Raw genomic sequence first — 27400 nt, 5'->3', positions numbered from 1 at the left:
TCCACCCACACTGCCTCTGTCTCCATCTTCCCTTCCTTCCCTCACTCTCTCTGAGCTATTGTGTGTGTGTGTGTGTGTGTGCAGAGTATATTTTCTTCCAATAATGTGTTTTGAAGTTTTGTCTGGCTGGTTAAGTAATGGGAATTGCAACACTTGCAAGCCTCCGCTTGTTGTTGGTGAATCAGTAAAGCTGAAGAAGGAAAGGAAAGTGTGCGTCCGTGTGTGCCGGTCAGGTAGTGAGTCATGCAGAGAGATCCTGATGCGCGGTGTCACACTCTCTCTCTCTCTGTTTAAAAACACACACACACACACGCACATAGACACACACCGCCGGCGCATATGCCTCTCTGTATCTCCATCTCATTCAGAGACACTTTCTCCCCCCCACGCTCTCGCTCTCTCTCTCTCTCTCTCGCTCTCTCTCTCCCAGCTTCTCCTCTTCTCATACCCATGTTCTCTTCTCCCACAGATGGGATGGGCCGAGTCCTGGCTCAGGACGTTTATGCCAAAGACAACCTGCCACCCTTCCCAGCCTCTGTCAAGGATGGTTATGCTGTGAGAGGTAAGCGCTGTACATTACGGCAGGTTAACTGAAAACAGTCCTGTATTTGATACTCGTGGGCTGCCAGGGATTTCCAATTTCACTTCAGTAATTAAAACCCATATATACACCCATATATTCACACACTGGGTATTTTTAAAGAGTTTTTATTTTCCATTTTGCTTTTAGGAACCTTTACAAACACTGTTGGGTTCATTCCATGCATAGGCCTTATTAAATAGTAATATTATATAGTATATTAAAATAAGTGAAGACTTGCGCATGAGTGAATTAAAAGGTTCCACGACACAAACTGTATCTTACATAAAGATTAGTTGGCTGCAGAGGTGATGTTAATCATTTAGATAACTGGCAGAATGAATGTTGGGCTCACGATGTGAACTGTTTGATGAAAGACTTAAAGAGGTAATGCAGGATATGGTTCACACTTCTTACATGATCTTTGCTAACAATTGAGTTTAAAAGTGACACAGATATTTCATAATAATAGTACAATATACCTTCACTACCTGTATTGTTTGCCAATAACATAACCTACACATACGAATGCATTTGCACAGAGAAGGCAACAACATTACAGACAAACTCTTCTGACCAAGTTGCAGAACCTAGATGAAGCTGAGCAACGAGGCCAGTGTGTCTTTCCTCCTGAACAAATGACCTGATTGTAGCTGGAGAGGAAACCGGACACTGGGTCAGTGGTAAACCTTGCAATGTAGCAATGTGAGGGGGCTTCTTCTGCCTTTGTGAACTGAGGCGAGATTGGCTCTTTGCATTGTTTACGCGGGCTTGTTTTCGGTCTTGGAGTCAGTCCTGCAAAGCGTTGAGGGCGCTGTTAACCTGGAGAGCAGCGCGGCGGCGTGTCGGCTTCAGGCAGAAAGGCAGGAGTGGAACACCGCAGGTCCCTCTGGATCGTATGCGTCTGTCCTGAGGCCCGGCGTTCCTGTGCAGATCCAGTGTGTGACAACAGATGTCGTCCCCTGTTGGGTTTTTTTATGTGGAAAGAAAAGGAAGAAAGTGGCCGACTTTTTGTCATAGTTGTGGAGCCTGTAATCCCTTATGTTAAACCGCGAAATTAAAGTCACACTATTTGATCACTCACCAAGCACGCTGTGCAATGTTAAAGGGTATTCGTAGTTTGAATCGGGCTCTTTGTTTGTCTTGTGTGTCCTCACAGCGTGGGCCGTTATTTTTTCAGTGGAGTGTTGGACCGTAGTTCTAAATCTGGGAGCCTTGCAAACATTGAAAATACGTCTGTTTTTCAGATGTTTAATTGAAGACCATGGATTTTCCTTCTCCATCTACAGTGGTCTCTTCTCTTCTCTTCTCCCATTTGTTTAAGCTGTGGCCCACAAAAAAAAGACTCACCTAGACTACAAACACACACACACACACACACACACACACTTTTAGCTGCAAACATGTGTAATGCTATTAAATCTTTCTTTTATTTTAGCGGCTGACGGACCAGGCGACCGCTTCATCATTGGAGAGTCCCAAGCTGGAGAGCAGGTCCGCGACCCACATTGACACTTTTAGACACATATACTTTTTTTAGCTCACAAATAAAAGCACCCATGCTGGCTAACGTTGTCGCCGTCACGCAAACAGCCGCACACACCTGTGTATGAAAATGTAGTGCTTCACTTTTGTCCTTCCCCCTCACGCCTTGAGCAGCTGTAGTTTCGCGCCGGGGTGTTCCCTTAGCGGGCGATGGAAAGCCCGTCGCCTCCTAGCGGGACCAGAGAATCACAGCGCTGCCAAGCCGCACAACAGATTGGACCTCGAACACAAGAGGAGGCTGCGGAGATTTATTTAACCAATCTTACCTTGAACCAAATAAGCAAACATGCACACACATCTCTATGTGCGCTCACATCCAGTTATTATTTCGTCTTCAGCTTGCAGGACGCTTTTTAGGAGAAACTTTGTGGAAGACTCGCTTCATTTCACCAAAGGCCCCCCCCTGGGTGAAAAGAGCCATCGCATAGAAAGGCATAGACTGTTTTTAGGGAACGTTTGATAGGACAACATGTACCACTAAAGTGAAATGATAAACTCTTGTTTGCGTGCAGCCAACCCACACAGTGATGCCCGGCCAGGTGATGAGGGTGACGACAGGCGCCCCTATCCCATGCGGGGCTGACGCCGTAGTCCAGGTGGAGGACACCGAGCTGCTCCGCGAGTCCGAAGACGTAAGCGTCCCGCCTGGTGTTCTGGTGCGACCGTCCCGGGTCACTTCTGGCATCAACCCAAAGTTTTCTGCTCTCACATTTACCTTCATGCAGGGATCGGTCCATTTCAACACCATAGCAACTGAGCGTAGAATACGCACAACGGGGATCTAAATGTGTTACATTTGATGTATTTGACAGCTGGTTTATCTTTTAGGGCACAGAGGAGCTGGAGGTACGGATCCTAGTACAGGCCCGCCCCGGGCAGGACATCAGGTTAGTTACGTGTTGCTTGCTATTAAGAAACCGAAAGCGCCGTCCTTTTCAAGCGTTTCTACCAGGATGTTTATTCGTGCTACATTTGGTGTCATTGTTTGGTGTTACTTGTACGGTATATTTACATTCAAATTGCATCAATTGCATTTATTGTCCTCTGAACTGTCGTCTTTGCTGTCCCGCCCCAGGCCCATTGGCCATGACATTAAGCGCGGGGAGTGTGTGCTTGCAAAGGGCACCCACATGGGCCCGTCTGAGATTGGTCTCCTGGCCACTGTGGGGGTCACAGAGGTGGAAGTCCAGAAATTCCCTGTGGTGGCCGTCATGTCGACAGGAAATGAGGTACGGATTTAAGAACAAATGTCCATGTCAACATTTTTTTATTTTTTTTATTTGGGAAACTATACTCCTCGTGCACTCAACCCACACTGTATCTGTATTTGCCAAAAAGGTTCGGCCTCAGCTGCTAAAGGTAACAACCACGTGCTGTCTTCTCTGGCAGCACACCTTTTTTTGCACAATCAACATTGTTTGCCTTGACTGCGGACACCTGAACAACATTCAGAGCTGAATGCGCACTCAGCCGATTCATGTGTGCTTTCAGTTGTGAAGACTGTTTATCTGTGACCGGGTGTTTTTTCTTAAACACTGGGATCATTTTGGTGCTTTTTTCTGTGTGACTTATATGCCGTTTAAATGTCATGGGGTATGTAAACCTTCATGGAGATCCTCAGCAGACTGTAGAGACCATAACACATTGTTCTCGGTGCTATAAAGTTATACCTGAATTGTGTAAATCAGCTGAGAGTCACCTACCCCATGGCCACATTCCAAACCTCTCAAGTGGTATATTGTCCTCATCTCCCCTCTTTGAACAAGACTGATGGAATAGAGGATTTGTCTTCTCATTTTCACAGACTGTAAATTTGACCGTCTAGATTTTAAGTATATTCTCTGTACGAACGCTGCAGATGAAGAAAAACAGGAACATGTGTGCAGAGCTGGCATTTACAACTGAAAGTATGCAGTATGTCTGGCCATAAACCCACTGTGAACCTGCTGAATTAGATGCATGTTCATTTGTGGTGTTGCTTTCCTTTTATAATTGTAGTAATTAGCGGTGCTTGTTGACGTTTCCTCAGAAAAATAGTTTAGATCTGATGTTCTACTATAAAAAGAAGGGAAGTCAAAATGTATGAATGTAAATAGGAGATGAACATAATGCTAATACACGTCTAACCAAATTGTGTTTGTTTTTTTCTGAACGTAGGGCTGCAAATAATTATTTTTCATAATTCATTCCATATGTAAAATTGATTTATAATTTTTTTCAATTAATCGATTAGTCATTTATTCTATAAAATTTGACAAAATAGGGAAAAAGTTGCATCACGGGTTCCCAGTAGCCTAGTTGATGTCTTAAAATTGCGTGTTTTATCGTACCAACAGTTCAAATCCATTCAAAACGGCAGAAACATAGAAGGAATATCCTTTCTGCTTGATAATTTGAATATGAATTTACTAAAATATGATATTTAATTCTCTGTTAATCAACTAATCGATTAATAATTTCAAAGCACAACATCAGGATCAATTGATCCCTTTCAACTTCAGACGGTGTCTACTACCATTCACTGTGAAATGTGGTGTATTTTAAGTTCAATTTCATGCAAATCACTTTATTGCAACCCATTTGGTACCAAGAACAGGCAAAACGTGTGCGAGCAAACGAGAGATGTTTGCCTTCAACCCCTCTGTCTAGCTCAATAAGTATCTCTATATTCACCAAGATATGCTAAGAATATCTTATGAATAATGTTTATAGGCAAATGGGTATTTCTTGTAACTTAAAAAAAAAACGACAGCGATGAATGATTAAAAAGCGCTTCTGATCATTTCCCCCTTTGTTTCGTGGCAGCTGCTGAACCCAGAAGACGACCTCCATCCTGGGAAGATCAGGGACAGCAACCGCTCCACCCTGCTGGCCACCATCCAGGAGCACGGCTACCCCACCATCAACCTGGGCATCGTGGGAGACAAGTAAGTAGCAGAGTGCAGATCTTAGAGTTGGTCAGTACTGCGGCCTGTTTAGCGAGCCGTCAACCCACTAGCTGCTGACAGCCGGGCCCTTCTCCTCCTATTGAACATGCGACTGTCGCTTGGTTCGGTTTTTCCTCTGCATAGCGCTTGATGTAACTCGACAGAAAAAAAAAATGAACCAAAACAAACAATTGATTCACTGAGTTAGATACAAAGGTTATTGCACACACTGTTTTCGTCCATAATTTCCTCTTCTGTGAGTTTGTGGTTAATACGTGTGTGTGTGTGTGTGTGTGTGTGTGTGTGTGTGTGTGTGTGTGTGTGTGTGTGTGTGTGCGCGCGCGCCCCAAAGCCCTGATGACCTTCTCAACGCTCTGAATGAAGGCATCAGCCGAGCGGATGTCATCATCACCTCAGGAGGAGTGTCAATGGGAGAGAAGGTATCACTGCAGAATGAAAGGAGCACACACACCATCACGCCATCGTCTGTTGCTGACACCTTGTGGTGGGCGAGGAGAATAAATCATGATAAGAAGCATCAGATAATCATCTTTTATTAAAATGACCATACCTAATTGTTTGGTTCTTATTTTATTTTATATTCACACAAATTCAAAAGTCAGTAAGTTTACCGTACTGTTTTTTGTGTTTTTTAAATGTTTTTTCATTACAATTTCTTTTTCAGGACTACCTTAAGCAAGTGCTTGATATTGATCTTCATGCTCAGATCCATTTTGGTCGTGTTTTCATGAAACCAGGGTAAGAAAATGTCACCTTTGTTCCCATGCAACTTTTCACCATTTAGTTATTTAATTTTGGAAATTTTAGAAGTATTTACATAAAACTGGAAACTATTCTGCAAATTTGTTTTTCTTCTGCAGTCTCCCAACAACATTTGCCACCTTGGACATGGACGGTGCTCGCAAACTAATCTTTGCCCTCCCAGGTAGTGTGTGAAGTTGAGAGAAAGAGTGATTCACTCCGCTGCTTCCGAAGAGGTGTTTCTCATATATTTCTGTCTTTTTTTCTCTCGTGGCTGTCCTCTCTCTGTCCGTCCGTCCGTCCTAGGAAATCCTGTGTCCGCTGTTGTCACCTGTAATCTTTTTGTCATCCCTGCCTTGAGGAAGATGCAGGGCATTTTGGACCCTAGGCCCACCATCATCAAAGCGAGGGTAGGATGCACAGAGCAACCAGGAAAGCCTGATTCTCTGGCCGAGACACACAAAGTCGTTTATCTTCTGATGAGGCACTGGTGGCTGCAAGAAGTTATTTTATCTGTTTAACGGCCAGGCACAAGTTTTCCAATAAGGTTAAAAAAGGTAGAAAGAAGCGTCTCGGTATGCAAAATGATCATTTCTCTTCCACCTATGTGAACTTCTGAGTGTCGATGTAACAAACTGCAACAGAGAAGATAAATTACAAACATAATTTAGTTCCAGGGTGTGTAGTTGCAGTCTATTGCATCTTGACTCATGACTCAATACTATTTTATTCGTCCGTTTGATACATATTTATGTCCACCAAGTTTTGCTTTGACCTGGCAGAGAAAGCCACGACGGGCCGACACTGACCCGAAGGCCTGCCCCCCTGGTCATGAATATTCATTGCTTTACAGCAAGAAACATCATAATGGTACCAAACAGCCGCAGACTGTCCCCATCTAGCATCAAAGTGGAAGGTCTGGTCATTTGCCAAAACGGGGGCTATCCAGAGAGCTATGTTATGTAATTTGCTGTTATGGAACACTTAGAAATCCACTTCAGTGCATTACTGCCAGTTAGTGGTGGGGCCGATGGCCTGGGAGCACAGATGTAGCCGGATCAAAACCCTCAGCAGAGGACATCAGACGCAGGTGAAAGAGGAAGAAACGTTGCCAAAAAAGTTCAAAGAATATGGTTTAAAAGGGCACAAGAAGGGATTGTCCAGATCTCAGACTTCTTGCCATTAGGGGACTGCCATTTTTTAGCCTGATATCTAAGAAGAGAAAGTTGATTTGAAATGACTCTACAGTAAATCCATCTGTTTTTTGCAAGTTGAAAGACTTGCAGACAGAAAACCAAGGTGATGAAGATAACACTGATACGTCATTATAATTTACGTTGTATGTTATTTCTCTAGTTATCTTGTGATGTGAAGTTAGATCCTCGCCCTGAATACCACCGCTGCATTCTGACGTGGCATCACCAGGAGCCTCTGCCGTGGGCACAGAGCACAGGTACCAGAATCAAATCCGGGTGCAGTACTGTGAAGGACTCCGACTCTCGACTGTTTACTGGGCTTGCAGGCAGCTCTTCTGGTAGCGAGGGCCCCACCTTTTCAAAGGGAGGAGTCCTCACCACAGCGGCACTTTCATGCCTGCGGTCGCCTCTCTCTTTCCCAGACGCTCTCCTCACTAACTAATAAAAGCAAAATGGGCCAAAACAAGAATTATGTGCACTTCATCATGGCCGATTCATCACATCTGTTCCTCTATAGAGACACACTAGAAGTTGTCATTATTCCACACCACAACTCCCTTAGGTTTTAGAGCAACTGTAGTATTGTAGTTTGATATTGAGGAATATGATGACAGACGGCAAACCTAAAAGAATGTGTTGACCGTTTTGGTCATTTCAATATGACGGTGTGAAAAAAAGAAAAAGTGTTCCTTAAATCGTATCTAAAATACTATGTCTTCTCTCTGCTGCAGGGAACCAGGTGAGCAGCAGGCTGATGAGCATGCGCAGTGCTAACGGGCTCCTGATGCTACCTCCGAAAACAGAGCAATACGTGGAGCTGCACAAGGGCGAGGTGGTTGACGTCATGGTCATCGGCCGGCTATGATGTCATCACAGGGGGACGGAGCGTAGGCGTCATATAGCGAGGGTTGGAATGGGTGGTTCACGGTGCATGTCCACATATCATTGACTATTCTGTAATATGCAACGGCACAGCTAGTTTTTATTGATTTGGATAACGTTGAGGTATAGTCAACATCTTGATCACAACCTAGATACATATGAAAAAAAATTACTTTAAAAAGATTATAATATTTCAAAGAAAGAAAATATAACTTTTAATGAAAAAAATCTAATTATAAAGAGATTTATTCTGTAATATATTATTATGATTATTCTTATTATTATCATTATTCTTCTTCTTATCATTATTATATTAAGGCAACTTCGTTCCTTTCATTGCAATTGCTTTGTGTGTTCAATGCTAGACCTTATCTATAGCAGTAGCATTTTAATAAACAGCTGTAGGTGCCTGCCAGGACAAAAAAAGAAAATTATTTTCTCTTCTTTAGTGGAAAAAAATAATCTGTTTTTTGAAAATGAAGAAAACATTGAGAAAGACTCCAGATTTCCCATGGTGCTCAGCTAAAAGGAAGAGGGGGCACATCAAGACCACTTCCTCTTTTGGGCGCCCATCAAGGTGACACTTCTGTTTTTCTCTCATAAGTATGCATCATAATGGCTTCACAAATAGCTTTGCTTGTTGTTTATCTTGTGAGTCTTGTTTATGTGCGCAGTGCCAAATGCCTGGGCAGGGAGGAGGTGATGTTGGGATGGGGAGTTGGGGGGGGAGGGGGGGGGGGGGCACAACCCAGTCTGCCCAGACCCTGAAGCTTCCTTATATTCACAGTGACCCCCCCTCCCCCCTCCCCCCTCCACCCCCCGGGGCAAGCTTAACCTGGGAAAAAAATAATCTTTTATTTGATCAACTATTTAAGAATAAAAAAAACAAATGAAGCAGCTTCTTTAAGTGCTGACAGCCTTTTTAACCAACTTCACAAAAAATGTACAGAAAAAAATAAGAACCATATTGTACAGATATATGTGACCAGCACTCCTAAGGAAATTATTAAGCAATGAGGAGACATTGAACAACGCTGTACTATAACATTTTCTGTAATGATATGAAACTGATGAAAGAGACTAAGATAATAAAAATCCTTGATCATTATGTAAAAAAAAAAGTTCTTGTTGGTTTTCCTTTTTTAATAAAATATATCAACAAAAAATAGTGATTTCCTTATTTGGTAGATGGTAGCCTGAAGTTTACCAGAAATGCATGAATTAAGAGTGATTGAGGAATGTCATAACTTGCATAACAACAATTCAATGGTGTGTTTTTTCTTTGAAGGCACCAGTGGAGAAAAGCATTAATTGCAGGTGCAAATGCAGTGTATGGAATTCCCCGGAATGTCACCCAGTTCCTAATATTGCAAATACAAAAACCTACATCAGTTATTTAAATTATGTTACCTCATTCAGCCATAGATAGTGACTTGCATACATTATAACAAATAACTGTTTGTAGTCAAATCATCCAATAATTCACAGAAAAATATTAATTTTTAAAAGCTTTTTAATCCCATTAATCATCTCATGAGCCCCCAAATTTTTCAACCCTGGACTAGAACCAGGATCACTGCACATACTATGTGTGCCTACTTTTAGGTACTACAACTGCAGAGCAACTTTTATTTCTAAATATTTTGAACATAACTTTGACAGTGATTGTTCTACTTAAGTTAAATATCTGAGTACTTCATTCAACATTGCTTCTTCGATGAACAAAGAAAAAACAGCTGCATTTGATTGAATCAAAAGGGATTTTAACGGTCTCCCTTTCTTGGATGGAAAGTAATTTATAATCAGGGACCGGCAGGAGAGAGCCTAATGAGGAAAGAAGGTTAAGCACAGAGGTGTCGGAAAGGATTAACCTAATGAAAAATATAACGGGAAAAAGGCAGCTTCAGGCTTTGGTGTAGATATTTCTGAGGCCGCATGAGATTAGACCGTTTCTGTTCTGCTCTGCAAGGTGAAATGACAGTAGATCCCATTAGTTGGTGATGATTAATAGTACCGTGACGAGAACTTATGTAAATTCATCTTTGTAAATGGGTGGAATGTAAGGGGATCAGTGTGGAGGATGACGGTGCAGAATAGTTCAAAATACTGTACACCTAGTGCAATAAATGTTTTTTATTTATTACAGGATACAGTGACAAAGCAACAGTTTTGCCAAGCATTTTTTCTCTTTTTCTGAGAAATACTTAAACTGGCATATTTTTACGTGTCCCCATCAACTAACTTTAAATTCTGCTTGCACACAAATATTTATTGTGGAACCGTTCTGGGGCCAAATAAGTTTTTAGAATAGAAGGCTTGTCATGCCTCACTAAGTATGTGCTTTCTGCTCTCTTATTTCACAACTGGTTTAACAGTTTCAACTTTTCTGTCAAGAAAATTCAAATGTATTGTGAATTGTCAGAATTAGGATATGCCTTTTCTAGCTTATAATGACTCCAAGGAAAATAGTATTTGACTCCTGTTGAAGAAAGACAGCAAAAATAGATATGTGTATAGGTATGTTTTCTCTTTGTGCTAACTCTGTTGATGGCTATGTCGGCACTTCCCGAGTTTATACCTCCACAACTAATGGATGCATTGCTATGAAATGTTGTCCATACATGGATGTTCCCAGGGAATAAACCATACCCACCAATACACTGACTTTTTCAGCTTGAAGTTCAATTTTGTAGTTTTGAGGGAAATAGTGGAGCATTTAGCTGCTAAAGAGCCATATGCATTGAAAACATATGCATTTGCTGTTCGCTTCAACTAAAAGCTTTGTAAATTGTCAATACTGTATTCACAATTTATTTCTACTAACTGCATATCCAAGTAAGTCAGTTATTAAGAAAAAAATGAAGCACTGTCTTAAGGAGTGTAACTTCACAATTTTAAGAAAGCGAAGCATATATGTTTTTTCTTTTAGGCTATTGTTTCTTGTATTTATCATCGTTGAAGTGGGCCTGCTCGCTGCAATGTGGGAGATGTGGTGATCACGTGGGGGGCGCTGTTGAGCCGCAGTGTTGCCAGGGAGACGACTCAAAACACCAGATCCCGGTTTCACGTCAATGGCCACAAGTGAGTGTCCCGGGGTCAAGGGGTCCCGAGTGTGCCTGGACTAAACTCACTGCTGCGACTGAACGCGAGCCTGTGAGCACCGCTTGGGGGGAGGAAGGATATCTCGAACTTTTTTTTACCCGACCGTCCGCGGGTCATTAACACAGACATTACCGACTGGACTATGCAGGGATAACCACGTCCCTAAAGCCATTCAGCGTCCTGCGTTTCAACTGGTGAGTAAAGGCGGTCCGCAGAGGTGCCGTTCGGCTACGGGAGAGCTGGCATAACGTTACCGTAGGGCTACGGGGCAGCTAGCCCGGAGTTACGGTTCGTCTACGGGACGGCTAGCGGAGGTACCGTTAGTTCACGGGACGGCTAACGGAGGTACCGTTAGTTCACGGGACAGCTAGCCCAGAGTTACCGTTAGTCCACGGGACAGCTAGCCTACCGTTGACGCTAAGCTACGCAGTTAGCGGCACCAGGCTGCTAAAGTTAAGCTAAGTTGGTCGTTGTTCGCATGAGTTCAATAACTCGGGGGGGCACGTAGAGCAGTGGGCTTTTGCAAATGTACGGTTGCGGTTTCTGCTCTGTACGAATGTGCTGACTTTACATCATTGTTCTGTCTGAAGTTGCACGAAATCCGGTCAGATTTCTACAAAATACGAAATTACTTTAATTCCCCGCGTGAATAGAATCTTGCTATAAATTTAAAGTTAACAGTTCCTCAGGCCAAGACAGCTGGCGTTAGTTTTTAAGCCAAAATTACTCTAAAATGAGACTGTTTTGCTATATAAGTTAGTAGAAGTCTACTTCTGGTAAGAAGGAAGACGCCTCATGTAATGCTGTTATGAAACAAACCGTGTACTTTAAGCCATAAGCAGCTAGGGTTTACTTGTACTGGCTCTGTCTGTAAGTGGCAATGTACGTGATTGAACAGACCTCGACAATAAATCTCCCACTTGGACAATACATCTGGCTTTAAGGAAATTACATTAGGACATCAATTGAGAAAGAAATACAGTGATGCCACATTGAGGGACAGTACAACATTGTAGGTAGAGGTGTAAATCGTCTTCAAAAGGGTGCCATGCCCTTGTCATAATTAACTGCATATTGCAGACCATATCCATCCGATCTCATTGCAGCACTGTGATCCATTTTGTATTTTTGTCACTGCCTCATCATTCTAAATCACATGACGCAATTATCTCTTATTGGATATTGCAGAAACATGTTACCACCCCTGTAATCTCTCAAACCTGCGCCACATATAGCAAACTCCTCTTATTGCATCGCTTGTTTACGTCTGGGTGGGTGAGTGCACTTCCGTTCATTCTCCCTCTTCACAAGTCCCTTCTGTCTCTACCCTCCGAGCATCCCTCCCCTTTGCTGTTATGGCCACTGAGCTAGACTAGGGCACGAGAGCCCGGGCTTAATTAAGCCCACAGGAACAGATGGCCCCCTGGCAGTCTCCGCCGATTGTCAGCCGCGCACAGCCACTTTAAACGTAGCTAAATGCTTCTGCGCGGGAGGGGTTCGGGAGCTTCTTCCAAGAGCTGGGGGGATAGACCTGCCAAATGTAATTAGCTGTGGGGAGTAGGTAGAAGAGGAGGGGGGAGGGCCGCCAGGAGGTAACAGGTGGCATGAGTGTATGACTGACTGACTGACTGTATGACAACGGTGGCTTTTGGGAAGAAAGCCATGTTCATTCTTTTGGTAATTGAGGGGTTTTCATCCTCCACGCATAACTGTGTGGTTAATTTAGTAGTAAGTACTAATAAGGGCACAGATGTACGTTAAATGCTCTTTTTTCACAGATGTGTTTGCGGGAAATAGGCAGACAGGTGTGTCAAGGCTACAAGGTATTTAAGTCATAGCAGGTTGGGAGAAAGAGAGCCGTACCTAAGTCTCTGCATGGTATTTAAAGCTAATTTCATTATGTGAAAAAATAAGACCGGTTTTCTGAATACTTCTTTTTGACCTGTAGTGAACACTTTCACTCCTCACTTAAGGGTTTCTGTTCTAAAAGATTCTGTTTTAATTTGACATACAATGAACTAACTCCAAATGAATTTCTCCCAGACTACCAAATTCGGGAATCCAGATGAATACACAAAGAATCCTTAAATAAATTATAATCGATTGTCATATTAAACACAGTAGATCAGACAGCCAGGTAGCCAGTGTGCTCGACATCTTTAATTATATGATTTATTTTCTATTTGGGAATCCGTATTGGCTACTGATAGATATTTTCATTAAGCTGCTCATGTGGACGGGACAGTTGGGGACAAGTGTACCCAAGCAAATGACTGGATGATGTTTGACTAATGGGATATCAGGTGACGAAGGCCACAGAGCTTTATATGATAGGAGCTAGATTAGTGGTGTAATAGATGGGAGGAGGTTAGAGTAACATTGGCCTCTATACACTAGGGCTGGGCAATATGACTAAAGTCACTATGTAGGTATGTTCAGATCTCAACAACAACATATATTCTTGTTTTAAGTAAGTACATTAATATATTGAAATGATTTGATTTTGTATACATTTTAACTTTGTTTGTTTTTCAGGATGACAAATCACAGTCAGAAAAATAAAGGACTTCCTCCGCTGGCTTGCTATGGCCACTGTTTTGACCAGTGCTGCATATTACTCAAGCAGATCTCAGTAAACACTGGGGTGGTTTGAGCTCTATGCTGCTACAGCAGGGATGATCATGTCCCATATGAACGGTCATGTGCAAGAGGCCTCTGGTCAGGCCAAGAGCCACAGGGAGAGGGCAGTGGACTGTCCAGGAGACGGAAGTAGAATAGTCAAATCTTCAAACTGCAGTGCCCACATGGAGAGGATTCAGCACTACCAGGAAGAACTTAAGAAAAGGAGAGAGGAGGAGAGCAGGGGGAAGCATGACATCGACCCTAATGCTTCACTGAGGCTCAAGAAGCTGTCACAGAACCCCAAGGTCGGCATTGACAATCCCACCTTTGAGGGGAAGGAAAAGGCCACCAAAGACAAATTCCCCCAGGATCCTGTCGCTGGTGAGTTGAGGGTCATTACTGTGGTCCACAAGCGTGGAAGGAGGAAAGAAGGTCACAAAGGAGCAGAGCCATCCTGAGCAATCAGAGAGCACTGGGGAGCAAAACAATGACTATATAGGGAATGGAGCAGAGGGTGGAGCGGAGGAGGGTTGTCTGATTAAGGGGCCGTCCAACATTTCTGCTGGTTGTGTGGTCAAATTACAGGAAAAAAAGCTGTATGGGCATATTTAATCACTTTAACTCACCTCTGCCAAGGATGTCATGTCTTTGCTTTTGATAGTTTGTCAGTAGAGTAGAAAAATAGAAAAAACCTTAAACAACCTTTAGAAGGGTGTAGAATGTGCCATGGAAGAACACACATTTCGGAGGGCATCTGAATCAAAGGGCAGATACACACGTTGTTTTTCACTAATGGGAACAACCTTGTCTGACGTCTGCACGCTCCCAGTGACCTTGCAGTCGCAAAGATTGTCTAGTGAGAGCAGAACTGAGAGTAGATGGTCATGCTGAATGTTCTGATATCTTGGATTGTCCACATACAACGAATTACAGTGATGAATGAACAGTTTAGTCACAATTGACTACATATGTTTGCTCCTCCCAGAGTAATGTAAAAGCTCTTCATTCATAAATATGTATGTCTGCTTATTATATGAAGCTCCTTCTCTAATAACAGACATGTTAGAATTTGAACTATTCCTGAGTTATGAGATGGCAGAGATGTCTCTTGGGTTTTCTCTGTTTTGCCTCTGCACCGTTCCCTCATTGTCTCCACCTCTTGCTCAGACCTGGCGGAGTTGTTGCAGGCTCTGAAGTGGGCGCATCACTGCCTGGCTGACACGCAGAGCCAGCAGGATGTGGAGCTGATCATGCAGCTCCTTTCCAAGGAGGACTTCAAGAATGCATATACCATCTTCATTGCTGTATCCCAGCAGATGAGCAAAGTCATTCCCACCTCACCGCTCACAGCACAAGCAGAAGATCTCTGCCAGGAGGTACGCATAATGGTCATTTTGAAACGTTTTGTTTTGTGCAAGCGCTTTGACTTAGCCAAGTGGGAGCTCAGGAGGAGCCCTGTTGAATTGGGTTAAACAGACTTAACTTTTACCCTCACTTTACTTTTTTGAGAAAAACATGCCCCAAAATATATTTTGTAGAGAGACCAGCACTAGTAGATTAGTATGGGGTGGCATACAGACATAAACACACTTGGATTGTATTTGCCAATTTGTGTTTTTTAGAACACAATGAGCTTATATTTACAGGCATGTATCTTGTGGATAAAGCTTATGCACAAACTCAGTGAAGCATGAAACATCTTTGCCTGTGGTGATGATTAATTCAAGAAAGCTGCCCAAAAGACAGCCATGCCAGTCTGAATAATTGTGAAATGTAAATTGTCTTTTTGGGCAACAAGGTGAGTGAAAACCCCAATGAGGCATTGGTTGGATCCCGGCCACGCATTATATTTGAGGGTGCTGGGAATTGAAAAAAGGCAGATGGAATAAAGATGTTGTGTTGGAAAAGGAAGGTGAAAGGATGGAAAGCTCAAATATATGGTTTGGGAATTATAACTGTATGAGTCAGTCAGTCTCTTATAACTTCCCTACGACACCACTGACCTCTCAACCTCCACCATCTCCAATGTACAGACAGCCCCCCCCCCCCCCCCCTCACAAAAAAACCCATCTCCATGTTCTGGTTTGAGTAGGCGGGAACGTGCCACATCTGACTGCGTCAAATCCGATTGTTGCCACTGAAGGCGGGCGACAGTAATTGACTCGTGTCGAGTGTTCCGATGCAAGCGCACAACGCTCGGTTTGCTGACAGAAACTGTGACACGGTTTGCTGTGTCGAGGCTCTGTTCAAGATGACAGGCTACACCCGCTACGGGCCATTCATTAGGATCAGTGTCAACTTTTGATAGGTGTAACGTGAGCGAATGTAACACAGGCGTCTCACACTGCTGCAGTGTGATTTTCAGCGAGACGTGTAAGTCGACCTTGTTTTTGACGAAACGGGCTGCTAGAGTTCATTCAAAGGACACCGAGCAGTACGGCTGTGGAATCTGTATTCCAGCCTTAACAGAAGTGGTTTGAGGATATACAGGCTGAGGGAGATTATCTGTCTTTTTCTTGTCTCACACACACACACAAACAGCACGTTGTCTTCCTGCGTACAGTAAAGCAGCGCGCGCACTCCCCCACCACCACGCACATATCCCAAAGTGCTTAACGACACTTAATAGTTTGAGCTGCAGTGTGTCAAAACTAAGTGGCTGGGCTGTGTGACACTCAGATTGACTGTCGGGGTAAACTAATCTCCCAGCAGCCCGTGTGTGCTGGTTGAGCGGTACAGCACGTCGCAGGGAGGAGGGCCGGATCTGGGCGGCTAGAAAAAGAAACTCCAGCAGCTTACGGCGGTGTGGGCGTCCCGGGGCGAATCGCTGCTCGGGAGAGAGAGGGAGGGGAGTGGGGGGGGGAGAAAGTGCGTCACCTTGTTAGCGAGGGTTTGATTAGTGTAATGGATGAACTAAGCTCCAAACAGGCGATGAAAAGCAAGAGGAGGAAAGAAGGAGTGTCAGAAAACTTAAATGCCTTCTTATTTAATAAAAAGTCCAATTCAACACAATAAAAATTTATATTTTTCTGGATTGTGTACAGTATAGGTTTAGTGTCTAGACTTAATATAGAAATATTTACATCCCGACTTTGGTCATGTTGACCTTGTAATCCTGAAGTATAGGATTGTTATACAGCTAATGCTGTTATTGTACTATAGGATTATTTGGTATCTGGGAAACCTGGGCCTTGCTACTATTAAATCTGCTCTTCTCAATCCAACGCATAATTAACAATAATGTTGTGGGTCTAAGAAAAGAAAAAGAAAAAAAAATTAGTTTCCACTAATTATAGAATTTGTTATACGCCTAGAAAGCCATGCATGTCAACCACTCAGGAGTTTTTCTGCGTTTGGCTCAACACAAATGGAACTGAGATGTTCACATTGTATTGTGTCTCTATTCAGGTCCAGAAGATCCTCCAGTCCAGCCAACATAAGGAGGGTTTGGAGCTCAAGTCCCTGCTCACCAATCCTCATCTACAGGTCAGATGTCAGCTTCAGGGTCGTGACTTACATTGATAACTTTATAGGTCTTACAGAAAAACATTATTTTTTAGGTTGTATCCAGATCATTTAAATTATCTGGATACCATCTGGAAATATAACTATTGTTATTCTGCACTAGTTTCAACTGTGATGCAACACAGCGGTGATGTTGTGTTTGACCTAAATCCATGTTGTTAATTTTAATGGCTACTCATCAGAATTATTGCCAATCGTCCAGTAGTCCTATTCTTTCATTTTTGTGAGAAAGCTTCTTATGATGTTGTGGGAGGCGATCTGCTCATAGACATCATTTGTGTCTCTTCAATCAAACAGAAAATCAGATATGAGAAACTGATATTCAAATTGTCATTGTTTTGAAGTTGCTGTCACTTTAGGCTTCACTGGTTCTTCTGTACCGCCTCTCTATCCTCCATTAGAGAGGCGGTAAGGAGAGAAAAGACCCCAGGTGGGTGGAGCTGCTTTGATTTTCTGGTTGAGGCCAGAGATCTGATTCTCGGCCAACGCAACTTTAAACCACAGATTTCTCTCTATGCCCCGTTAAGCCCTCCACTGGGCTGGATCCATGTCGCCAGCGGGGGCAATATGAAGTGATGTGAGCCTGTCTTGTCACACAGAAAGGGGAACAGATTATGTTGTTCTCTGCAGGGGAGCAGAGGGTCACATGAGTCATCCTGTAGTGTGGTAGACAACAACTGGACCGTTTGTAAGAGCAATTAAGGATTCTTTGTAAGACTATGGGTTTCATTCAAAACCCTTTTCACCCTTTTGGAAAGAAGACTTCTTCAAGGAGAGTCAGCCCCTACCCTTTTTGAGCCTAGAGCTCCATGGGTGTGTTCTTTGTTAGCACCCTTTATATGGTGAAAATGTGCTGGAACAAACTCCAGAGAGGCTTCAGGGTGGAACCATTGGACCATACAAGCATTCTATGTAGAGCCTCTGTTAGCTTGATTTATTAAGATAGGACCATAAGAAAATGTTTTATCAGGAACCAAAAATGGTTCTCCAATGGGGGATAAGCCAAAGAACCCTTTGTGGTCAGCACTTGCGTTTCTGAGAGTGCAGGACAAAGCGTCTTTGCAAGCAGGGAAGCCAATGGTGATTTATTGATGGCGGTGGATCCTGACTGTTAAATGGAGGTGGAGATTAGCACGGATTGTGTGCTCGGCAAAGCTCAGCCCAGCCTCTGCTCTCTCAGGTCCCCTCTGCTGCAGGATAGAGAAACTAATTTAGACCGACGGTTATTAATTCCAGCGCTCAGAGCGCTCTGTCACTTTAAATGAAGTGAAGGAGCAATCTTTGTATGGTTTCTGGTGGGTTCACCGCCTGGTCTTGTTAAAAGAAAGATGGTTCATATGTTGGCTGCTGGCAGCAGCTGCATGTTTGAGGAAAAGCCGTCAGCTGTTCTTTACCATCCGTTTACACCGACAAGTGCAAACCGATCAATGCGTCTTGTTGCAAACCATGCTGCATTATTTTCATTATTTCCAACCATAGTTGCTATGAAGGTACAGACACACAACCTGAAGCCATTCCTACGTTCATTTTCTTTAACTCATGCTGCCTCCACCATTTTTTTTCTCTGTATTTCTGTCCGTTATGTGTGTGTAAAACCTTTGTCTGTCTGTACTGTTTGTCTTGATGTGTTTGTCTCCGTTTGTTCGATGTGGCAGGCACTGATGCAGGCTCATGACAGTGTGGCAGGGCAGGAAGAGCCAGAAGAAAATCTGACTCAGTACATTGGAGAGACGGTTAAACTGGTGCGGCTGGTGAAGGCCCGTGACACTCCGCTGGTGAGACGCCATCTGACAGTACCCTCCGTTATTGCTGTGTACACACAGCATGTCTTTGTATGTTTCTACACGGCTGAGACACACATAGTTGGTTCTGTATGTAACCACACTACAATGGAAATTTAAAAATATCCACGATGCATTTAATTTGAGTTATTGACGGAACGGGAAAAAGGGTGAACGTTAAACAAAGACGCGTATGGTTGTATGTAATTGTGTTATTTATTGTTGAGTTGTTGTCTGTTCAATAAAAAGGCCTCTACTCTAAGCCTTCACCATGCACCCCCATCACCTTTATCATCTGGGTGTAACACTGCCAGTTTCACCACAAATCAACAGGGCTACAAAACGCCTGTCAATGTTAGATAATTGGAAATAACACAATGCTGTTCACTGTATGTGGCAGATTTCTATGTATTCAAACTTTTGCCTCTCCTTCTGCTTGTTTGGTGTGTATTTCCCTGTTCAATTTTATTATAATTTAATGGATTTTGTTTGTGTGTGTGTGTGCGCGGCCATCAGGGTGCAACAGTACGTAACGACATGGACAGCGTGTTGGTGAGTCGTGTGGTCAAAGGGGGAGCAGCAGAGAAGAGCGGCCTTCTCAGCGAGGGGGATGAGATCCTGGAGATCAACGGGATATCCATTCGTGGGAAACACGTCAATGAAGTCCACGACTTACTGGTAAAGGCCCAGAAGTTATCCCGTGGAAATCAAGTCCGTTCCTGCTTTGTTATAGTGTACAAGTCTTGAAATCTAGGATTATATACACCTTCATATCTGGGTACTTTAGGTTACACCCACAATGCATGTCCACTTCTATATACATGTTAATTAATATGAATTAGTTTGACAAACATGTCTAGCCTTAGAATATCCAAATGTGGTCGTTGTTGAGAACTTGTGGGATCTACTCTGTTCCTTTTTCTTATATATTATTATTATTAGACACCTAATGTATTTATTTCCGGAGAGAAATGACAAACAGTAGTGCTCAGATTTTAAAAAATAGAATTAAATGGAAATATGCTCCTGTCATGTTAATTCATTGCTTCTCACCTTTTCCATCAGCAACAAATGCAAGGAACTCTGACCTTCCTCCTCATCCCGAGCTCTCAGATTAAACCTGCTCCACACAGACAGACTGTGGTAAGTCTCTAATGATGGTTGTGTGTGTGCATGTGTGGGAACGGCTGTTTGAGGGCATGCAACGCCAACCTTGACGTTTCCAAACCCGTCCACAGATGCACGTACGAGCTTACTTTGACTACGACCCCTCCGATGACCCCTTCCTGCCGTGTCGGGAGCTGGGCTTGTCCTTCCAGAAGGGAGACATCCTCCATGTCATCAGCCAGGACGACCCCAACTGGTGGCAGGCCTACAGGGACGGAGATGAGGACAACCAGCCTCTGGCGGGACTTATTCCAGGTGAGCATCCAACATTGGACACAAATGTATATTGCTTCACAAGGGCAGATAACAACTGCAAAGAAATCATTCTACCAATACCAAAAAAAACCATCTACATTGTGCTGTATCAACACTAAAATGCATACAGTACAAAGGTCTGGACAGACTTTCTCATCAAATGTGAAAATGTGTCCAAACTTTTGACTGGTACTGTAAGCTACGTCCACTTACCATAAATACAGCTTAATGCTTTACTACAAATATTCCAATTTCTCAGTCTCATTTTTTCCTTGCATTACCCGTTCACATTGTGTTCAGTGCTTGCGGCTAAAATATGTGAGAAAGGGATAATCACAATTGGAGTTAAATTCAAAAGTTTCTTATTATCTTACATCAACATTATTTGAATTTAAATAGATTTGTTGATTATAAATTGTATGACCAGTGCACACATTTAGGTTATTTATGTCTATATATATATATATATATACTGTATATGGTGCACACATTTAGGTTATTTATGTCTATATATATAGACATAAATAACCTAAATGTGTGCACCACTGGTCATACAATTTATAATTGTCTATATATATGTGTATATATATATATATATATATATACGCTAGAATATGTCACACCAAATGGGGCACTGGACAAACACGGTAAAGTACTGTGAGTAATAACAAACCAGGAACTACAGTTCTGGCAGGAAACACCACCCATCTGGCACATCAAGCAGATTAAAACCAACACCTAAGAATTATTTGCAATTAATCTCTGCCCCAATTTCTGTTGTGGCTGGAAGAAAATGAGGTTAAGTAGTGGAAATTGAAAGAGGGGCCTGTTTGTGGCTTTTGCGCAACACTTCGGGAAACAATAGGTGGATTATGAAAAATCATTCCAGGACAAAATTTAGATTTTGCTACTTTCCGTTCCATGTTCTTAATTCATAAGAGCTTTTGAAATAGAAAATACACTGGTTTTCTGTATATCTATATTTACAGTTGGAGAGCTGATCTGCTGTCCATGCTTTTCACTTTTTCAGGAAAATGCTTCCAGCAACAGAGAGAAACCTTGAAGAAAACTATAACAGACAAGAGTCAAGAGCAGCAAGGTAAGCACCAGCCCATTTTGCTTCGATCCTGACTCGAATGATAATAGAGTTTGTGGTGTTTAGACGCTTGTGACAAAGTGAATGTGAACCATTCTAAAGCAAATTTTGTTGACTTGTCATTTCTCCAGGGAGGCTTTGGTATGTAAAGAAAATCAAGAGACAGAAAAGGAAGATCACGTCTACTTCCTTAAGCAGAAACATTGGTACAACTTCCATTTTACTCACTGCTTTTCCTCAAAGAACGCAACATTTCTAGAAGCGGGCCGCCGCTTCTCATTTCCCACAAGTGTAAGACTACCGCCTGTCTTGAGCAGCTCTCCAAGTGTCCACACATTGTCAGCGTTAACCCTACACGTTAGCCGGAGTTGACACGTCTTGTCGCTCTAGCGGGAGCCTGTCCAGACTTGTGTGTCACAGCTCAGATTAGTCTTGTCTTCACAGAAGGGATCAGAGCAGGCATCAGCAGGTGCTCAGCAGAGGCCTAAATGGCTTGAAGGGGGATGTGTGCGACATGTGTGATGTCGTTAGTTAAGACGTTGAAACGCACACGTACGTAGCTGTCCGTTGATGTGAAAGACGCACGTGGGTGTGGCGTAATTACCTCTCACCTGACACCAAAGAGAGGCCAAATATCACAGTTACTGGGAATGCATCCCAGGAGCAAGAGGAAAACGATGTATTGTTTGTGAACGGGCTTTCACTATCCATCCCGACTGTCTCTTCAGACTACGATGACATCCTGACCTATGAGGAGATGTCCCTTTACCACCAGCCGGCCAATCGTAAACGTCCCATCGGTCTGATCGGCCCCACAAACAGCGGCCACGACGACCTGCGGAGAAAGTTTCTTTCCATCGAACCAGAAAAGTTTGCCGTTGCTGTTCCTCGTAAGTGGGCGCCTTGACAAAGCATGGGGGGGGGGGTGGGACATCAACGACCCGGGAGTTCAGCTGAGGAACAAAACAAATGTTTGGGAATTTGTCTCCTGGTGCCTTTCAACCGCAACATTTAACTGACACCTTTACAGACTTTACAGATTTTTTTTAATAGACTATTAATGAAGTATTAATGATCTTCTTCATGGCAGACACCACCAGAATCCCAAGGATACATGAGCGGAATGGGCGCGAGTACCATTTTGTGAGTCGATCTGCCTTCGAAACCGACTTAGCAGCAGGGAAATTTGTTGAGTCGGGGGAATATGAGAAGAACTTGTACGGCACCAGCACCGACTCCGTTCGACATGTCATCAACTCCGGACGGATCTGTCTGCTCTGCCTCCACACCAGGGTAGGAGACTTGGGAGTACTCGTTAACTCGACAACTCCCAACCTTGTTTTGGTCTAACTTCCTCTTCCTCCTGTCAGTCGCTGCAGGTCTTAAGGTCCTCCAACCTCAAGCCCTATGTCATCTTCATTGCTCCTCCTTCCCAGGAACGACTGCGCACTCTGCTGGCCTCAGACGGGAAAACACCAAAGGTACCCACAGTGTTTCCCTAACGACGCTTTACACCCACATTGTACGTTTCAGGGTTTGTACATCCTGCATGCGGTCATTTACATCACGGATGCAACACATGTCAAAGAAAGTGAGCATTTAAGGTTCATTGCAAAAAAATAATAATGTTTCTTTTGCCACGTGCAGTCAAAGCAAAGAAATAAGTTATGTTATTTTTATATATTTATACCCATTAATGCCTTTATGAAGGCATTAATAGGTAAAACTGATTATTCTCGGTTTGGTTCTTTAAATATGGAAAGACATGAAATGGATACTCAGCCATCAACATTAAAGTATTCAGATCTTTTAATTAAAAAAGTGATATTGACCATACAAAGATTTCATATTTACGTCCACTACTGACTACTATTTTGGAGGAAAACGTCTTGTTTTGTGTTCTTTGCACAGCCTGAAGACCTAAAGGAGGTCACTGAAAAGGCCCGCGAGATGGAGCAAACTTTCGGCCACTTCTTCGATGCAACCGTGGTGAATATGGATCCGGACCAAGCTTTCCACGAGCTGCGCAGGCTGATAGACAAGCTGGACACTGAGCCACAGTGGGTGCCCACGTCTTGGCTGTGCTAGAGATCACAGGGTGGGGCTGCAGGGAGCCAGTGTTGAACAGAATGTTCCAGGTGATGGACCGTGCTAATCGTCTTTGGATTTTAACTCGTTCATTGTCCTCGTAACAGAAGACATGATCTTTACCACACACGATGCAGGGATGGACTCTTTCTCACATTTTATTTTGTTGGTGTGTCTGTGCGTCTTTGTGATTTTTTTTTTCTTGTTTTGTTTGTTTGTCTGTTTTATGCCAAGTCATTTATCACATAGAAATGTTTCTATCCTATTAGCAATAGTTATTTATAATTGTAAATATATATATTTTCTAGCCAAAAAGATCAAATATTTTATGGATTTTCCTGTGTGTGTGATATACAAATGGTCCACTTGACTTGAAGACTGTTACAATTTTTCAATGGTTTCCTGATGAAGCACGGGGTACGAATCAGAAGAGAAGCCCCTGTGCTCAAAGTGGCTGCAGTGTATCGTCTTCCCTTCAGTAACCGATGGCAAAGGGTGCTGTAACCTGCACAGTTTTGAAGGTACATCCTCTACACCGGTGTCAGTATTATTTTTCTGTAGTTTCATGTCTCAACTACACTGTGATAACAGACGTCAAATCTCAAGTTTTGTCTCTAGCTGGTCATCATTACTGTCAGTATACCATGCTGCAAAGTACTGCTTGTGATTGTTTCCACCAGTTTTGTCTGAACCAAACAGCTTATTGGCTAGTGTAAGTCCAACAAACATGGTATTGTTTCTTTGCAGAGAACTTACTGAATCATGAGCACAATTCTTGAAAAGTATTAATAAAATCAGATCCATATCTGCACAACTGATCTACGCATTGATTCCAGTTGTTTTGTGTTCCTACATTTGAGAACATAGTTTGGAATTGGTTGGTAAAAAACAAACATGTGTACTAACTCAACCATTGCAAAGGCCCACAGTAACGAAAAATAATGTGTTAAAAATGTGGCATTTCACATCTGGCTGGGTTATTTTCACAAAATGTTTCCTCGCACATGGGGAAGGAAATTGGATGCTTCACTCTTACCCATTCCTTTTACAGCTAAAACTAATAAGCTTCCAAATTAGTGTAAAAAACTGGAAAGGAAATAATGTGTTAACTTTGTTGAAGAATCTAGGCCTTGTTTGGATAACATTTATTTGAATGACGTTTGGGACTTTGTTCACTTGCACTTTACAGCGGGGCCGTTTCTGGTTCAATGGTAAACATCCTTAAATGAGGTAAACACAAACCTCCACGACACAGACTCGCACACTTTGAAATCCACAACCACCTTAAGCGCCACAGCATGCGATGGCTTTGGGTGTGATGAGGAGCAGGAAATATCTACAAGTTAATCACACCGAATCCTTCTTTGACTTCACTCACAAACCATGTGTGTACATCTAAGATTGTTGTTATTATTGTTAAGTGAACAGTGTGCAAGGAACTGATGCCCCTTGAGGGCAAACAGCCCAGTGATACAACACTTTGGTTTTTTTTACAGTGATGAAATCATGAAATACACTGAAGCGATAGAACAAATCATCACAGACAAGTACACCGAAAACAGCTTTCATCTAATGGATGAGAAGACATAAACGTGGCCTTAGAGGCACAGAATAAATAGGAATTTATGTGAAGTCAGGGACTTGTCTCTTCACTCAAACAGCATGTCTTCATCCGTCTCCTCCATCAGCATGTTGGTGGGCTCTGCGATTGGACCCAGTTTAGCCAGGCGGGCGGCAATCTCCAACTCTGTCCTCTCCCTGAGCTGCTTCTTCTTCTCTTGGATTTTCTTCAACCTGGCAGAGGACAAAATCAGTTCAGTGGTAAGAAATAAATAATACGTTTGAATAAAGGTGTGGATTCACTGGACTCCGAGAAAATGTTTTCACCTGTAGAACTCCTCTCGTTCTCTCTCATCCAGTTCTGTGATTATGTAGGTGAGGGTGCGATCGATCCGGGGAATAATCACTGCAAAAGGGGGATGGAGATGATCTTAAACTGGACAGTCTTGCTCCTTAACTATGTGATCTTTTTTATTTTTTTCCGTGTGAATTTACCGTGCTCAATAGCGTTCACACGGCGGTTGGTGATCTTTATGGCTTCGTCCAGCGTGACAAAAGATGTCTGCAGACAGAAAGTGGGAAACGTGACGGAATAGCTCAACCACGCTAACTTTTCTTATACTTATTAAAGAATTCTGAGATCATTTTGGTATTTCAAACATTCACTTTGCGTGATGAAGCGAACCTTCAATAACATTCCTTATGCTGTTTAGTAATTTAATTATTATTGCACCATTGGCCATTCCACCTGAGTATTAAAACTACACCGAATTCCAGTATATTTTTGTAAGAGCGCCCCCTACCTGTAAGGAGGCCAACTCCACGAGCAGCTCAACAGCTCTGGCGTAGTTCCTCTTCAACCTGGACAGCTGCTCTCCTCCTCTGGCCAGACCAGTCAGCTCGTAACCTGAAAGGCGTCACCAGCGTGAGAACCTTCTCATTCAGTTGTCACCGAGACAAGTTTTATCCAAACATGACTTACTGTCGCCGCCTTCTTGATAGAATTCAAAAACTGGAAGGGTGACACCTAAAAGAAGAAGAAAAAAAACATAACTTGAAGCATAGAAAAACTGGTTTTAGCAATAGTCAAAATGAGAAAGAGGATATCTTTGCACTAACCTGCCACGTTGTCCTTCTTGGCACGGACTTTCACTTGGGCTTTGTTGACATTCTGGATGATAGTTGTGCTGCGGACAGAATTACAAAACGTGGGTTTCAGTTGCGTCTTCTTTTAACGCAACAACACGTGACCGTTTATTGGTTCATACCTGAAGTCTCCGGCTGCAAATTTGGCTTCAGCCAAAGAGAAGGCCGCCTCTCTCATCACCTCTCCCATCTTAGTCTTCGTCTGGAGAAAAGAAGTCCTCATTCAGAAACCATGGGGCGTACTTAAAAGACATGAATGTGAGGAGAACGACCAAATCCTTTTCAACTGACTTCGATAATTTTGCGAAGGATCTGACGGAAGCGCATGGAGAGGGCATCGGATTTCTTTTTGAGGAGGTTGCGGCCTGTCTGCGCCCCCTTGAGCCGAGCCTTCATGATGGTCTGAACCCTGCAAAACAAAAACACACATTTCAAATGCTGTGTCTAACTCTCCCCAATTACACTGAATCTGTAAAAAGGTTAGAATATTTAAAATAGTATGTACATTCTTTGACATGCATGTAAAGAAAGCACAGCACAGTTATTCAAGCTCTTTAGCTTTATGGTGTTTTATTTTATAACCCTGTAGGACACAGATCAGGAACCCTGGTCTACATCGCCCCCCCCCCCCTTCACAATGCTACTGTCAATCCCTCCAATGTCTGGGGGGGCGGCAATAGATTCAGACTGACAGCTCGCACCGGGACGATGCTAGCAAGATCACATGACAAAACGGAGTCTTCCTCTTTTCAACAGTCCCATGGCAGTGGGGGTAGAAGAGTATTTTGCCGACAACATCTATTGTCTAACGTTATATAAAACACTGTAAGTCAATAAGTCCCCCAAAACATACTAATAACATTTGGCTCTGAGGCTACAGTGGGTTAGCAACTAAGCTAGCAAACAAGCTGCTTACATTCTGGAGGGGAAAACGTCGAGCCTGTCTTTTCCAGACATCTTCTCGTCGTTTGGTCGATGATGGCGGACTTCTGTTTACTGAGCTGAAACGTTAGATTTGTTCTACTTGACTAAACACATAACCCGTTGTTTTTTGCGCAGGATTAGAAGCATTGGTCGATGTTCGTGATCTTGTCCTACTGCGCTCTCTCTCTCTCCCTCTCTCTCTGGTGATCAGCTGGCCTCGGATCATATGACTGGACCGAACG

At 43.0% G+C, this 27400-nt stretch overlaps 3 protein-coding genes across 14 annotated transcripts in view; 2 read left to right on the top strand and 1 right to left on the bottom strand.

Annotated features, from left to right (window-relative positions):
- Positions 1 to 8629, top strand: part of gphnb (gephyrin b) — a 65552-nt gene extending 56923 nt beyond the window's left edge. For 7 of the 11 annotated variants that reach the window (XM_037449073.2, XM_037449068.2, XM_037449069.2 and 4 more), the window contains 13 exons: positions 470 to 562; positions 2019 to 2074; positions 2638 to 2757; positions 2954 to 3012; positions 3201 to 3354; positions 3464 to 3484; positions 4931 to 5052; positions 5405 to 5492; positions 5738 to 5811; positions 5934 to 6001; positions 6121 to 6224; positions 7171 to 7267; positions 7742 to 8629. In XM_037449073.2, coding sequence (XP_037304970.1) covers positions 470 to 562; positions 2019 to 2074; positions 2638 to 2757; positions 2954 to 3012; positions 3201 to 3354; positions 3464 to 3484; positions 4931 to 5052; positions 5405 to 5492; positions 5738 to 5811; positions 5934 to 6001; positions 6121 to 6224; positions 7171 to 7267; positions 7742 to 7875 — 1190 coding nt within the window. In that variant the 3' untranslated portion in view covers positions 7876 to 8629. The remainder of the gene's footprint in view (positions 1 to 469; positions 563 to 2018; positions 2075 to 2637; positions 2758 to 2953; positions 3013 to 3200; positions 3355 to 3463; positions 3485 to 4930; positions 5053 to 5404; positions 5493 to 5737; positions 5812 to 5933; positions 6002 to 6120; positions 6225 to 7170; positions 7268 to 7741) is intronic. The other 4 variants (XM_037449067.2, XM_062559476.1, XM_037449065.2 and 1 more) reach the window with 3 other exon arrangements.
- Positions 8630 to 10915: 2286 nt separating this feature from the next.
- Positions 10916 to 24800, top strand: pals1b (protein associated with LIN7 1, MAGUK p55 family member b). Of its 2 annotated transcripts, none has more exons than XM_037449089.2 (14): positions 10916 to 11188; positions 13530 to 13997; positions 14784 to 14992; positions 17025 to 17102; positions 18809 to 18916; positions 19439 to 19600; positions 19988 to 20065; positions 20161 to 20344; positions 21375 to 21443; positions 21572 to 21646; positions 22169 to 22330; positions 22531 to 22733; positions 22811 to 22921; positions 23352 to 24800. In XM_037449089.2, exons 2-14 carry the CDS (start codon positions 13670 to 13672, stop codon positions 23526 to 23528), a joined length of 1944 nt encoding a protein of 647 aa, XP_037304986.2. In that variant the 5' UTR covers positions 10916 to 11188; positions 13530 to 13669; the 3' UTR covers positions 23529 to 24800. The 2 variants fall into 2 exon arrangements, with proteins under 2 accessions (XP_037304986.2, XP_037304983.2); XM_037449086.2 differs by having other exon boundaries at positions 10917 to 11188; positions 18797 to 18916.
- atp6v1d (ATPase H+ transporting V1 subunit D) lies at positions 24690 to 27363 on the bottom strand. Its single transcript, XM_037449151.2, has 9 exons — positions 27151 to 27363; positions 26526 to 26643; positions 26357 to 26436; positions 26208 to 26275; positions 26071 to 26115; positions 25892 to 25995; positions 25584 to 25650; positions 25416 to 25494; positions 24690 to 25322 (listed from the first exon to the last, which is right to left on the bottom strand). The coding sequence occupies exons 1-9, from the start codon at positions 27189 to 27191 to the stop codon at positions 25178 to 25180; spliced, it is 747 nt and encodes a 248-aa protein (XP_037305048.1). The 5' UTR covers positions 27192 to 27363; the 3' UTR covers positions 24690 to 25177.
- Positions 27364 to 27400: the final 37 nt, after the last annotated feature.

This window comes from Pungitius pungitius, chromosome 20 (genome assembly GCF_949316345.1).
Source record: "Pungitius pungitius chromosome 20, fPunPun2.1, whole genome shotgun sequence".
NCBI classification, from domain to species: domain Eukaryota; kingdom Metazoa; phylum Chordata; class Actinopteri; order Perciformes; family Gasterosteidae; genus Pungitius; species Pungitius pungitius.
This window is presented reverse-complemented; position numbering and strand designations above follow the sequence as displayed.